The following is a 14308-nucleotide window of genomic DNA, read 5'->3' as shown; positions in this document are numbered from 1 at the left end:
GAGAGGAACAGCTATTGTGCAAGTATATAAGTCAAGCTTGTAAAATGTGCTACGGCTTAACAAAAATACATACTCGTGAATTGGCTTATAAGTATGCCATTACTAACAATAAAACGGTGCCTCGAACTTGCACGAGAAAAAAACGATACCCTATGTTATCGCTTCGAAAACCAGAAGCAACTAGCCTTGGCAGGGCCACCAGCTTCAACAAGTATAATGTGGCTACAGTTTTCACAAACTTGAGAAATGTGATAACGAAACATAATATCCAGTCGAACCAGACATATAATTGTGATTAGACTGGTGTCACCAATGTGCATTAACCCGGGAAGGTACTTGCTAGCATTAAACAAAAACAAATTGGAAAAGTGACAAGCGCTGAAAGAGGCACCATAATACCAATGTGCACTGCAATATGCGCTAATGGAACTTTTGTGCCTCCATTCTTTGTATTCCTGAGGAAAATATTTAAGCCTTTCATGCTTACTGGGGCTCCTCTAGGATCAGCCGGTGCAGCCTTTCCCTCTGGTTGGATGACGGGAGATAATTTTTTGAAGTATATAGAGCACTTTATCAAACACGTGCAATGCCGTAAAGAATTCCCAGTTCTATTAATTCTTGAAAACCATGAAAGCCGTTACGATGTTCATGTGCTAAATCTGTGTAAAGATAATGGGATTATTTTATTGATATTGCCGCCCCATTGCAGTCATAAATTACAACCGCTCGACGTGAGCTGCTTCTTTTCATTTAAAAGCTATTATAACCAAGGAGTTGATGACTGGATGCTAAATCATCCTGCCATACCTATGAGCATTTATGATGTTTGTAATGTTGTTGGTACCGCCTACCGTAAAGCATTCTCTCCTGTTAACATTCTCAACGGATTTAAAAAAACAGGCATAGCACCCCTGAATTTCCAAATTTTTTCAGAGAGTGATTGTATGTCTTATGTTACAGAGAGGCCCGAAGAAAATGAAAATAAAAATGGTAACGAATATAAGGCTAACGAAAGTGTTTAGGATGTGGAAGATGTTCAGGATGTAGATGTTTAGGATGTAAAAGAACCACGACATGTCAGACCAATTAATGGCCCATCCAATATAATAACCCCTCAGCAAATTAGGCCACATGTCAAAGCTGCTTCTAGGAATGAATAGACGCTGCTGCGTCTATGATTCCCACAATGGACCGTATAGTGGTTCATAGTGATACGAGTGGTCCATAGTGGAACATGTTGAATAAAATTTATTATAAATAAAGGATTACTTGAAATTATTATTAGTTTGCTTCCTTACAGCCATACCTATGCATAGGTACCCTTACTATAATTTATAAATGCTTAGTCACGGTGCTATATACTTTTGAAAAAAAAAACGTCCCACTATGGACCAGTTTACCCTAAATAGAAAAAAGGCATTTGTTAAATAATAGTGTATCATATTTATGATCTTTAGTGGGCCGATTTATTATTCATATTTTTTAAATAAACCCACACTTAAGGTTTTTATTCCTGCTAATAAACAAAATCTAATTCAAAACCAATTTTGATAGACTTTCTTAGTGTCGTTAACATGAAGTCAAAATGTTTCCATGTTTTGTTGGTAAGTTTTGTACATTTTAATAAGTATCCCTTATGAGATATCTACGATTATTTTTACTTTCGATTTTTTTCTACTATCACAAACTTTTTAAAACCGTCTTAATAAATATTTTTTAAAATAGCAATAGTTATTAAGTAAGATAAGCACTTTTTATCTAAAGAAATTTGTTATGTTCAACTTCAACAATGAATTCCGACATTAGCGGTGGTTCTTTTTTTACTGGTCTAGGCTTTCATTGTTTAAATTGAGGCGTTGAGAACCAGAGCGGATCATCCTGTTGAAACATTAAATGGAGAAAACTAAGAATAACAAAAACTGGCATTTTGAAGTATTTTTGGTGACTTACATAAAAGTGTTAAATTTTTTTAGTATGAACCACTGGCAATAGTAGTGGGTATTTTGTAACGGATTGTCCAAGAAAATGTGTTTTTTTGTAATTTGCAAAAAATAATGTGGGTTGATCCGCTTTGGTATTTAGAAAATCTTTCATGCATGTAGAATAGTCCTATTCAAAATAGACATCACTATGCAATAGCTTTATTGTTAGTTACGTAAAAATTCAAAAGTACATAACTTTAGTCCAAATCATCTCCTCGCAGTGAAATCTCGTTCTAAACAGAATCGGAGCATTTGAGATCTTTATATCATGATAGATCGGTGGAACAAACTTGGTCAATTGCAACAGGTCTTTTTTTTGCTGGAGTTATAATATTTCCATCAGGATATAAAATTGGTAATTTATTCTTCAAACGATCCTTTGGTATATTCCTTTTTTTAATAATAAATTTTTAAAGTTGATGAATATTACTTACACCATAATATTTAAAATAAATAATACAAGGATCATCTTTTTTAAACTTATGCTGTGAATTTTTAACCACTCGACTTTCGTTACATCCGCCGAGACTTTCCTATGTGTAGTATTTATTTGCAAATTAGCTGTTAGAAAGCAATTTTTGGGACCCGATTTCTATTACATGAAAAGGATTTTTTCTTATCGCCGTGGAAATTACATTGATCCAATTTTTAGGCTGAAAAATGTTGGGATGATATTTTTTATTTTTCTCGATTAGACCGAAGTCATTGAGCACACAGTAAAGCCATTTTAATATTTCTTTTTTGACCACCGCAGCCATCAAAATACCTTGCTTCTAACATAATTTTTAATATAATGGATAAGTCAGGAGCCGACTTCCTGAGCTCCTCTAGACGCAACGGATTCATTCCATACATACATCTTAACTTCTCCCGACTGTAGATTGTGGACGCCCAGACAATACGTCCACCATTGCCTTTTATAATATGTTATTCTTGTCGATAATACTGATGTGGGCAATGTCTTCATTAAATCAAAGGCAAAAACAGTGGTGTCGTCCTTATCTGTTGCAAGTTTAGAATATTGTACCATTGATTCTTTTAGCTGTTCTGCTTTTCTCAGGTGAAGCTTTTTTTCAATTTTTAGCTCTTTTTTTATTTGTAAGTTGTTTTCGTTGGTTTGTATTTGTCTTTCTAATAAATAGCATTTTCTACAAGAATCAACAATCGGAGCATGAAATTGTAAATCACACTTTGTAATGAAAATGTTTCGAAATATAAACTCAGAAACGGGATCCCTACGAATGTTTCAATCAGGAGATAAATATTTTCTTTCTGTTTTGTGTCGTGCATAGTAAGAAATATATGATGGTATTTTTTCAATAAAATCACAAACTGCTTTAACAGTTTCGGGTGGGGTTTTATTAGCAGGCGGATGTCTTCCACGTTGGTCTGTTGGTGGAATTAGATTCTGTTTTTTCTTCAACGTTCGATTAAGTTTACCATCGCTGACGTTCAATACTTGCTTAAATATTATTTTGCATATTTTGATGTCGTTGCCTTCATTGTTGGGTGAATTTTCTCAAATCTTTATTATTTGAATAGTGACGTGCAACTCCTACTAGTTTTACTTGCAAAAAAATAAATGCATATTGCAAGTCGGTACTGGCAAGACCATAAAACTTTTTATTGATCTGCTCTTAACTTTAGGTGCTCAACAACTTATGGCAATTTAGTTTGCAGCATGAATTTACTGGAGTATGTGTTATGGCCGGAACAATCTTACCTTTAGTGCTTGTGTACTATTTTCCACTCGCCCGTAAAAACTTACGTTTGTTTTTCTTCCAGTTATTCTCGCAGCGTATGCATTTCTCTAATTTTGGCTTGTCTTTAAGCTGTTTTGGACTTACATGTTGGGGATCTATTTCAGTATCACTTGCAGACTCTAACTCTGAAGGCAGATATTCGTCCGAACTACCATTATCTTGGTACTTTAAGGGTTCACTGTCATATTCAGCTTCTAAAAATAATAAAAATAATAAAAAAAGTTATATAGGACTTTAAGGCAAATATGTAAACAAAGTTTTTAAATAAATTTATTTGAAAGCATATTTATTGAAACTAGCGATTGTACCTACAGAAAAAATCCTAACACTACTAAAACCACGTGTTTTACTGACCGTTATTTTCAAAACTTTACTTCACTAAAAAACAATAAATAATACATACCTTCAATTTGATGTTGATAAGAAATATTCAGTTTAGACGTAGAAGCCATTTTACACGCTTTTTAGGCTGTACTGTGTAAAAAACACTTTTAATATCAGCAGATAGTACTATCATTTGTTAATAAGTAACTGACAATTTAAAGGTTAAACTGGTATTCCCAGAAACCAAAGAGGACCATGCCCTATAGTCCAGTCTGGCTCGCCAGTATTGTTGTCTTAAACAAAATGGACTATCCTAATACATACTGCCATCTGTTGTAAAGTAGAGGAAATTCATATGGTCCACTCTGGAATTGAAGGAAAGTAAATGTTGGGACCAAACTTATCTAAAATTTCACCATTTTGTGGGATGGTCCGTTCTGGTTCTCAACGCCTCAATTTTAGATAATTACTGGAAAAATTAAGACCTTACGTTATACTAAGTTAACAACAAAGAGTAATTTTGTTTATAATTAATACATTCAAAGATAAATAATTTAAATCTGTGATGAATTCATTACTACATGAACAGAAGGGAGTCTCATAGTTTCTCATAGGGTCTCATAGGGGAAGAGACCATAGTTAACACATAAAGTGGCATGATGGATTAAACGTATCCAACAGATTCAAGAAAAAAAATATCCCCAGTGGCCGTGGTGGTCATGCGTTATGCATCAGCTTAGAATTTATGTTTAGCCACGGTGGGTAACGGAAATGCACCAAATCACTAACTAATGCATATGAGAAGGTTTATAAAGCATATTCAAAAAAGGTAGTAAAGTTGGTTTCTGGGATACACACATGACAAGTCCCTGCAAATGGTCAAACTTTTTTTCAGCACAACAAATATGTATTTATATATTTTTTTATTTAGAGAACAAAATTAAGTGGCAACAAAAGCCTAAAACTAGTTTTTGGAAACAAAATTATGTTTTAGACAAAACAGTCAAAGCAAAAATATCCCTCGCAGGACTGACACCGATATTTAGTTTTTTTTGTTTTATTCGTCGTTAACTTCCTATCCATAAATGCAACATTTTCTTTGTAGCAATTTGCACAAATTTCCCATTTTTCCATGTAATCCAAAGAATGATTTTCAAAGCTAATTCAATCAAGAATAATTCAAAGCTAAAAAGTCATAACATGTAGATAGTAATAATTGGTATTGAAATCTGACTTTTTACCTTTTATGATGTTTTACCTTTTATGATGAAAAAAATTAATTAGCCCCTCCAAAAAAAAGTTTATTATAAATAATACGGCGACTTGTCATAGTTATATAAGGACATTGCAATACCAGAATTAACAGTAAATGTAAAATTTCGTAAATACTCACCAGTCACAGGAACCCACCTAAAATTTCTAGTTTCATCACATACATTTTCGGTAATTATTGTATTTTTTCTAGTGCTATCGAAAGTATCAGATCTACATGCATATTTGGTAATCAAATACTCAATAGTTTCATTCAACGTATTACTTGCACAAGAAGTTGACGATAGAGTAACAGTGGTCAATACTTTAGAAGTCGAACGTGTATTATTACTAGCCTTATTTATTTTAATTTCAACGTCAGAATCACAAGGATAATTCATCTGCGCTACTGGGTTCATGCTCTGAACAACTCACCGAAAAATCTTCTTCTGAAATAAATTCATTCAATATTTAATGGAGAAACTTATATTACTACAGGAAAAACTCACTCAGTAGTGTTCCTTAGGTACTAACAAACTTATAGATATACTAACTTGCACAATGCTCTGCTTTTAAAACTGTCGTCTCGTCGGAGAAAAGGGTCAAACCGCCTTTATGCCCTCATACGTTCTACAGAGGGCTTCAACCGCCGCAGGTAGAATCCTCTGCTAAGTCCATTTTTGACTATAGACTATTTAAAATTTAGTTTGGTGTACCTTGCCCTGAAAAGACAAGCTATTTTTTACACGAAAAAAAAAAACACCAATTAAAGTTGCAGAATAAATCAGCCGCAGAGTCTTGAATGTTGACGAAGGAGAAGAGCCCCTAGAGAGCAGGTAACTCTGAGAGATTTCTGTACACGCGTTTTGTAGCCATTTTAGGAAATTCCAGGTTAATTGGCTCCCTCCTCTGGAGACTCTGTGGCTGGAAAAAATGTATTAAGAAAAAAATACATAAGAATACAAGTTTAAAACATGGAGTGGAAAAATACAATTTCAAATAGAAATGTTCGAGCACAGCACAACACTTAAGACAGCTTCTAGGGACGGTGGTGGTGTCATCATTTTCTTTCCTGCAGATGCCATCCTCGGTCGACGTACCAACTCCTTTCGCGTTCGTCTTCTTCTCAGCCATCAGGTTCCCATCTGATATATCCCTCAGTGTGTTGTAGTTGAGTTTATCTGGTCGAGTTTTACTGGGCCTATTCCGAGGACCTCCGTAGCTTCTGAAACTTCGAACTTTGAAGACTCCTGTCTCATTGAAGATATCTGTTACACTAAAAGCATTAGATCTACACAATCTCGATGGCAGAAAGTTAGAATTGGTACTCTAATATCCTATGGCCCCTTTGTCTTCTTAAATCCAGCAGACGGTAGATTCATCAGTGTTGCTTCCGGTGTAGCTATAAGTATGTGCTTTTGCACAGAGTCTGGAATGTTAAAGAAGGAGCAGAGCCCCTAGAGTGCAGGTGACCTTAGGAGAGCCCATGAGGAACTGACCTGCCTGAACTATAAATCGCCTACTTTTATACACGCGTATTGTAGCGATTTTAGAAATTTTCAGGTCAATTGGCCAATAGGAAGGATTAGAGGTTGGGCGATGCGCATCAGAGTACGCACTAGTTTACAGACTAAAGAACTTGATAATATTATCACCAGCACAAAAGTCTGTCATCTCTTGGGGTTTCTTTTATAATTTGTGTTATTAAGAAGTTGGATGGTCTCGTTGTTTATGTGTTGGTAATGTCTCTGCTTCTGACTTTTGGCAAATTTAATTATAGTAATACTGCTTTTATTAGTACAACCCCAGAGCTGAATAGTATGTGTCCATACTGGTTTAATAATCTCTTTATACAAAAATAATTTATTATATATTAACAACTTTGCAGTGTACAGATTACAGTGATATAGCAATTATTGATTCCAATTGGTATATATTGCTGTTTTTTGTTTGTGAAGTTTACATGCATAGATTCAATATAACCCTTTATATCTTTGTCCAATTATTTATTTAGTCCATTTATGCTTGTAACTTTTTTACTTTATCATTGTGATCTTCTCCTACTGCTGAGATGGCATTGTCGTTAGCTAAATGTTCTTTTCTGAAACAGCAATGTCGCTTGTATATATAAGGTACAGTATCGGGCCTAGTAAACTTCCTTGTAGTACATGCTTTGATTGCTTTGAGGTTGAATATTCACCTTCATGTTTTATTCTTAATACTCTGTCTATAACATATGATTCTAGTAACAGTAATGATTATTTTGGCAGTATTAGTTTCAATTTGTGCACAACCCCTTTGTGCCATACTCTGTCAAACGCTCATACTACATCCTGGAAGATTGTAGGACATATATTTTCTCTTCTACTGCGTTTTCTATTAGATTAGTTATTAGATGGACCTCGGAGAAGTAAAAGAATATGAAGGCGTTTGGAGGATACGAACAAGTGCAGATATCTCAGAGCTGTATAGGAAACAAGAAATTAGCCAGATCGTCAGGACAAAGAGACTTGGATGGTTATGCCATCTTACGAGAAGAACAGATGGAAGTCGGAAAAAGGACTCGCTGCTAAAAGGGAAAGAAAAGAAGAAAAGAGGACGACCACGAACAAAGTGCCTAGAAGCGTGTAAGAAAAACCTACAAACCATTGGGATAACAAATTGGATATCTGAGGCCATAGATAGAAAATAAAGAAAATAATGAAAAAATTCCAAGCCATCAGCTTCTAGGTCCTGTTGAGCCATATATGTATATATATATATATATATATATATATATATATATATATATATATATATATATATATATATATATCTATAAGTAAAATGTAATGGCATGTCTTGCAAAACAGAAAACCAAAAAAGGTATATCTATGGAAGGCAACCTTATCTAAGTATTTCTATTTCTGACTATTGGTCGCCTTCAGTACGGTGCAGCCAAGTTAGAAAAGGAGCATGTCACCTTGGAAAAGGATCACTGCAGGGCCAATTTTGCGAAACATGAGCTTACATTTTACTTTTATTATTTACTGGCATTATCCTTTTCCATTATATATATATATATATATATATATATATATATATATATATATATATATATATATATAAATATATATATATATATATATATATATATATATATAAAATATATATATATATATATATATATATATATATATATATATATAAGTTAGGAAAGATTTCCGCGGTTAGTACAATAGAACCTAAAGCTAAGATTAATCTTCTTCTTCTTAAAGTGCCCTCTCCTCAATGGAGGTTGGCTACTACAATTTTAAAATCTTCTCTATCTTCAGCTGTTCTTATTAGCTGTTCAAAATTTAGCCCTGTCCATTGTCGGATGTTTCTGAGCCACGATAGTCTTTTCCTTCCTAGGCCTCTCTTTCCCTCGATTTTTCCTTTCACTATAAGTTGGGCATATTGGTACTTATTATTTCTCAGTATGTGGCCTAGGTATGATGTTTTTCTAACTTTTACTGTGTTAAAAAGTTCTCTTTCCTTGCCTATTCTATGCAGCACTTCTTCGTTTGAGGTATGCGATGTCCATGAAATTTTAAGCATTCTCCGGTAGATCCACATTTCAAAGGCCTCCAATTTATTTACGGTTGATGTTTTTAGAGTCCACGTTTCAACTGCATATAGAAGAGTCGACCAGACGTAGCATTTTGATAAACGTAGTCGAATTTCGAGTTTTATTCGAGAATCACAAAGCAGTTTTTTTATTTTTTCGAAAGATTTTCTGGCCTGTTCTATTCTCGATCTTATTTCTAGATCAGGATTTAGGCTGCTATCGATCCAACATCCCAGGTACTTAAATCTATTGACCTGTTCTAAAATGTGCCCATTTATTGTGCAAGGTTGAGGTACGTTTTGATTTTTTCGGATTGACATCACTTTGGTTTTTTTAATGTTTATTTTCATACCAAATTGCTCACAGGTCGAGTTGGTCTTGTCGATGAGTCGTTGTAGACCTACGTCGGAATCCGCAATTAACACTGTATCATCGGCGTATCTGATACTGTTGATATTTACGCCATTCACCTTGACTCCATCCTTGGAATCCTCCAATGCTTCTTTAAATAGAAACTCGGAGTAAAGATTAAACAGCAGAGGCGACAGAACACATCCTTGTCTAACTCCCCTCCTAATTTCTACTTCTGCGGATGTGGAACCTTCGATCCTAACTCTGGCGTTTTGGTTCCAGTACAAGTTTTTTAAGATATTGATGTCTTTTCCATCTAAACCGACTTCTTGCAAACGTTCTAATAGTAGGTCGTGTCTTACTCTATCAAATGCTTTTTCGAAGTCTATAAAGCATATAAATATATCTTTCTGTTGGTCGTAGCATTTTTGGGCGAGAACTAGTAAACTGAACAGGGCTTCTCTCGTTCCCATGCCGGCTCTGAATCCAAACTGATCGTCTCCGATGATTGTTTCGCACTTTCTATAGATACGATTATGTACGATTTTTAGTATGACTTTTACTGCATGACTCATAAGGCTTATCAGACGGAACTCATTGCAGTGTTGTGGGTTTGGCTTTTTTGGTAGTGGGATGAATATTGACTCCAGCCAATCTTGGGGTATTTTACCTGTATCATAAATGCGATTGAATAAAAGGACAAATATTTCGATATTTTCTTCGCTGATTAATTTTAACGTTTCTGGGTATATTCCGTCTGGACCTGGGCTTTTATTTGTTTTAAGATGATTAATTGCATTTATGATTTCAGATTTCAGAATTGTTGGCCCTTCGTTGTTATTTTCCAATCTTGGTTCTTCTCGTATGTCGTGAAAAAGAATTTTAATATAGTTTTCCCATTCTTTCAGTTTGTCTTCCGTTGATTCTAGCAGTTTGCCATCCGTGTTCAGCATGGTGTGAAAAGTCGTTCTCTTGGTAGTCGATGTAAACTCTTTTACCCTTTTATGTAAATTAAAAAAATCGTGCCTTTGTTGTAGTTCTTCTATTTCCACGCATTTTGTTTCCAGCCATTTCTCTTTTGCTTCGGTTATTTTTTTTCGAATTATTCTATTTAGTCTTTTGTATTCTCCGTCCTTGTCATTTTTTCCTTTGGATTCTCTTCGTTTGTTCATTAATTGTAAAATCTCTTCTGTCATCCATTCCTGTTTGTTATTTCTAGGTGTTACTTTTAGATGTTTTTCCGTTACATTGTTCATTTGTTCTTTAATAGTTTTCCACAGAACGTTTATGTCATCGTACTCGCTAATTCTATTGTGGTCGATATTTCCTAAATTTTTGTTTAATTCTTTATTTACTGTCTGATATATGGTGTCGTTTTTCAATAATTGGATGTCTAATAGTTGGTGTTGAGGTTTTTGCTTCTTTATTAGTTTCCATCTTGCGCGAACTTTTGCAACAACAGGATTATGATCGGAATTGATGTCAGTTCCAGGATATGTTTTTGCACTAATGATTGCATTGTGATATCTTTTGTTGACCAATATGTAATCTATTTGGTTACGGATTATTCTGTTTTCATTGTGTTGTGGTGAAGTCCAAGTGTACAATCTGCGAGGGTGTAATTTAAGATTTTAATTTAAGATTAATACTATTATGAAAATAATATTAAACTCACCAGTCTTCCATGTTGAACCGCGTTGATATCCATTGGGCCGAGCTTTCGACATCCTCTCTGATGTCTTCTTCAGGAAGCTCTGAATATAAATGAATGATAAATTATGTATAGTGGTGTCAGTAATATTAGGTTTATGAAACACGGAGAATTATTTATGTTTGTTTTTAAGTCTAAACTCTTAAATTTAGAAAATGTATGGATTAGTTCTGTTTTGTTTTTATTGTAATTTAAAATGACTTTTGAATGTATTTATGTAAGATGCGTGAACGATATACTGGTATGCTTTAGAGGAACTAACAGACAACTAGACCAATTTTTATCTTACTAAGGAACAAAGAGACAAGATTACAGAAATGCTCTCCAAATAAAACTCAACCGAACTAGAGAGGAAGATACTGCAGAGGAGGAATGGAGACAATTAAAAACAATTATAACGGAGTCAGCAGAGGAAACTGTCGGAAAAGCCAAAAGGCAAAGAAATGCGGAATGGTATGATGATGAATGCAGAACTGCAGTATAGGAAAAAAGGCAAGCTAGGCTTAACCAACTTCAAAGAAACACAAGAAATAGCAGTGAGATTTATAACGAAAAAAGAATACAAGCGACTAGAATATGCAGAAGAAAGAAAAGAGAGGCTATGAAAAAACAAGTACAAGAAATCGTAAAGCATAACAACAGACGCGAAAGCAGAAAATTCTATAAATGCATAAAAGAAAGCACACAGTCATTTAGACTAACGATATGCAAAGACAAGGACGGAGAACTACTAACAGAGAAGCAAAAAATTATAATGAGATGGAAACAATATTTCGAAGAAAATCTAAATGCAGACAACGAAAATGATCAGAACGAGACAATATATTATACGGCGGAGCTGCACATCAAAAATCCGAGTTATGAAGAAGTAGTTCAGATAATAAATAAACTAAAAAACAATAAAGCACCAGGAACGGATGGAATTTCGGCAGAATTATTAAAGCATGGAGGATCCGAACTCTGGGAAAGAATCCATTACCTAATAACATTAATATGGACGAAGGAGCAAATGCCAGAGGAATGGACAGTTGGCCTCATACAGCCAATATATAAAAAAGGAGATAAGAGGGAATGCCAGAACTATAGGCCAATTACATTGCTCAATGTAATATACAAAATTCTTTCTGGTATAATCTACAATAGATTATTAGAATACTCCGAAAATATAATTGGTGATTATCAAAATGGATTCAGACCAAATAGAGCCACTACAGATAACATATTCATACTAAGAACGATACAAGAAAAAGCTTATGAATACGACATAGACCTATATAATATGTATATAGACTTTAAACAACCTTTTAATAGTGTAAATAGAGACAGAATGCTGGAAGACTTTTGTAATCTAGGTATACCTAAGAAATACATCAGCCTCATAAAAATGACGTTGCAGGGTTCAAAAGCCGCAGTCAGAGTAGATGGAGAACTGACTCCCCTATTTAACATCAACATGGGAGTAAGACAGGGAGATGCCCTATCAACCATGCTATTCAACCTAGTTCTTGAGGCAGTCATCAGAAAAACCAATATAACCGACCATATAAACACCAAATCAGTACAAATTACTGCAGTTGCAGACGATGTAGCCATTATTAGTAGGAATAAGCCACGACTAATGGAAGTGTTTAAACAAATTGATCCTGAAGCAAGAAAAAGAGGTCTCAAAATAAACGAAGCAAAAACGAAGTATATGACAGTCAAAAGAATAACTGACAATGAAAATAATATCACAATAGACAACTATACTATCGAACGAGTGGATGCCTTTACATATCTCGGCACAGAAATCAATCAGAAGAACTCCGTAAGTAGCGAAATTAATGTACGTATTTCCAGCGGGAATCGTACATAGTATGCTAATAAAAGATTGATGACATCGAAATTATTAGACAAAAGAACCAAAATGACTATCTACAGAACACTGATTAGACCCGTAGTAACCTATGAATGTGAAACTTGGGTAATGACGAAAAAAGATGAAGCCCAACTCAGGACATTCGAGAGAAAAATACTGAGGAAAGTATATGGCCCGGTACAAGAGGAAGATGGCACATGGAGAATCAGGAGAAACGACGAGGTTAATGAGTTAAATGAAGGTTATGACATTGTAAGATTTGTGAAAAGTCAAAGACTGTCATGGCTGGGACATGTGCAGAGACAAAGCGATGCAAAAACAACTAAGAAAATGTTACAATGGAAGCCCATAGGAAGGCGAAAAAAAGGAAGGCCCAGAACGAGATGGTTGGATGACGTGGAAGACGACCTGAAAACAATGAGAGACATGAGAGATAAGACAATGGAGAAGAAGAGCACAAGAGAGATCTGAATGGAAGGACATAGCCAGACAGGCAAAGACCCATCCAGGGTTATGATGCCAAAAGAAGAAAAAGAAGGAAGATAATGACTATTGTGTCTAAGAAACATCTGAGAGGTGACGGTGCTGAATTTTGAACAGCTAATAAGGACACCTGAAAACGGGGAAGATTTTGCAATTGCCAACCTCAATTGGGAAGAGTCCACTTTAAGAACAAGAATAAAAACTATTAGTATAAATATTGCTTATTTCAAGTAATTACTTAAAATCGTATTAATATTAACAAGACATATTTATTGCATTAAAATAAAAGTAAACAAAATTTTATCACGTTATAACATTAAATGATTTTTTTCTAGGTATTTATTACTACGTCTATGGCATTTACATGGCCGCAGATTCCAGGGTTTATAGGACTAAATCATGAACATCTGATTGGAAGATCATTACTGAACCAGGAACAAGACTCAAGCGAATTAATCACTGATATATTACTTCCACCATATGACCCACTAACCTACGCAGTTACACCACGAAAAATAAAGTGTGCTGTTGTTGACGGTAGAAGACACTGCAGAAATGTAAAAAAAATGTAAAATAAGTTTTATAGTTTATAATTTTTAAACAAAAAATAAAAATGGTTTTGAATTTTTTTAATTATTAAAGGAACAATTTTGTTTGGCTACGTTTTAAAAAAACTGGTGCTAGCTTCTATATTCTTAAATAGAGTAGACTTTCTTAATTAGGTTTATAAGGGTAAGTGGCGGAATGGTGCGCTGCGCACTAAATAGTATTTAAATAGTGTTTTAAATTCCTTGAAAGATTTTACGAACTCAACCAGTCCTAGACCTTTCGGCCGATCTCGTGAACGGTTGACGCCATGATCTTTAGTCAACCACTGCACGTAACGTTGGTCAGAATACTAGTTTCATAAATTATATATTTAAGGTTGCAAATGTTTAAAGTAAAATATCTGACGAAACAGAAATGTAGAAATCAAAAAATGAAAAAATAGTTGTG

General features: G+C 34.5%; 1 protein-coding gene and 1 long non-coding RNA gene across 2 annotated transcripts; both read left to right on the top strand.

Moving 5' to 3' along the window:
* Positions 1 to 401: 401 nt before the first annotated feature.
* On the top strand, positions 402 to 1022 carry LOC140439654 (uncharacterized). The gene has a single exon (XM_072529737.1). The coding sequence runs from the start codon at positions 402 to 404 to the stop codon at positions 1020 to 1022; it is 621 nt and encodes a 206-aa protein (XP_072385838.1).
* A 427-nt stretch (positions 1023 to 1449) lies between these two features.
* LOC140438683 (uncharacterized) lies at positions 1450 to 13889 on the top strand. The gene is made up of 2 exons (XR_011950576.1): positions 1450 to 1604; positions 13648 to 13889. It is a non-coding gene; the product is annotated as an uncharacterized lncRNA (long non-coding RNA).
* Positions 13890 to 14308: the final 419 nt, after the last annotated feature.

The sequence above is a fragment of the Diabrotica undecimpunctata genome, chromosome 1 (genome assembly GCF_040954645.1).
Source record: "Diabrotica undecimpunctata isolate CICGRU chromosome 1, icDiaUnde3, whole genome shotgun sequence".
In the NCBI taxonomy this organism is placed as follows: Eukaryota; Metazoa; Arthropoda; class Insecta; order Coleoptera; family Chrysomelidae; genus Diabrotica; species Diabrotica undecimpunctata.
Note: the sequence above shows the minus strand (reverse complement) of the source record. Positions and strands in the feature narration are given on the sequence as shown.

Bases quoted from the DNA above. Each gene is read 5' to 3' on its own strand.
- LOC140439654 (XM_072529737.1), top strand. From the start codon at position 402: ATGTGCACTGCAATATGCGCTAATGGAACTTTTGTGCCTCCATTCTTT.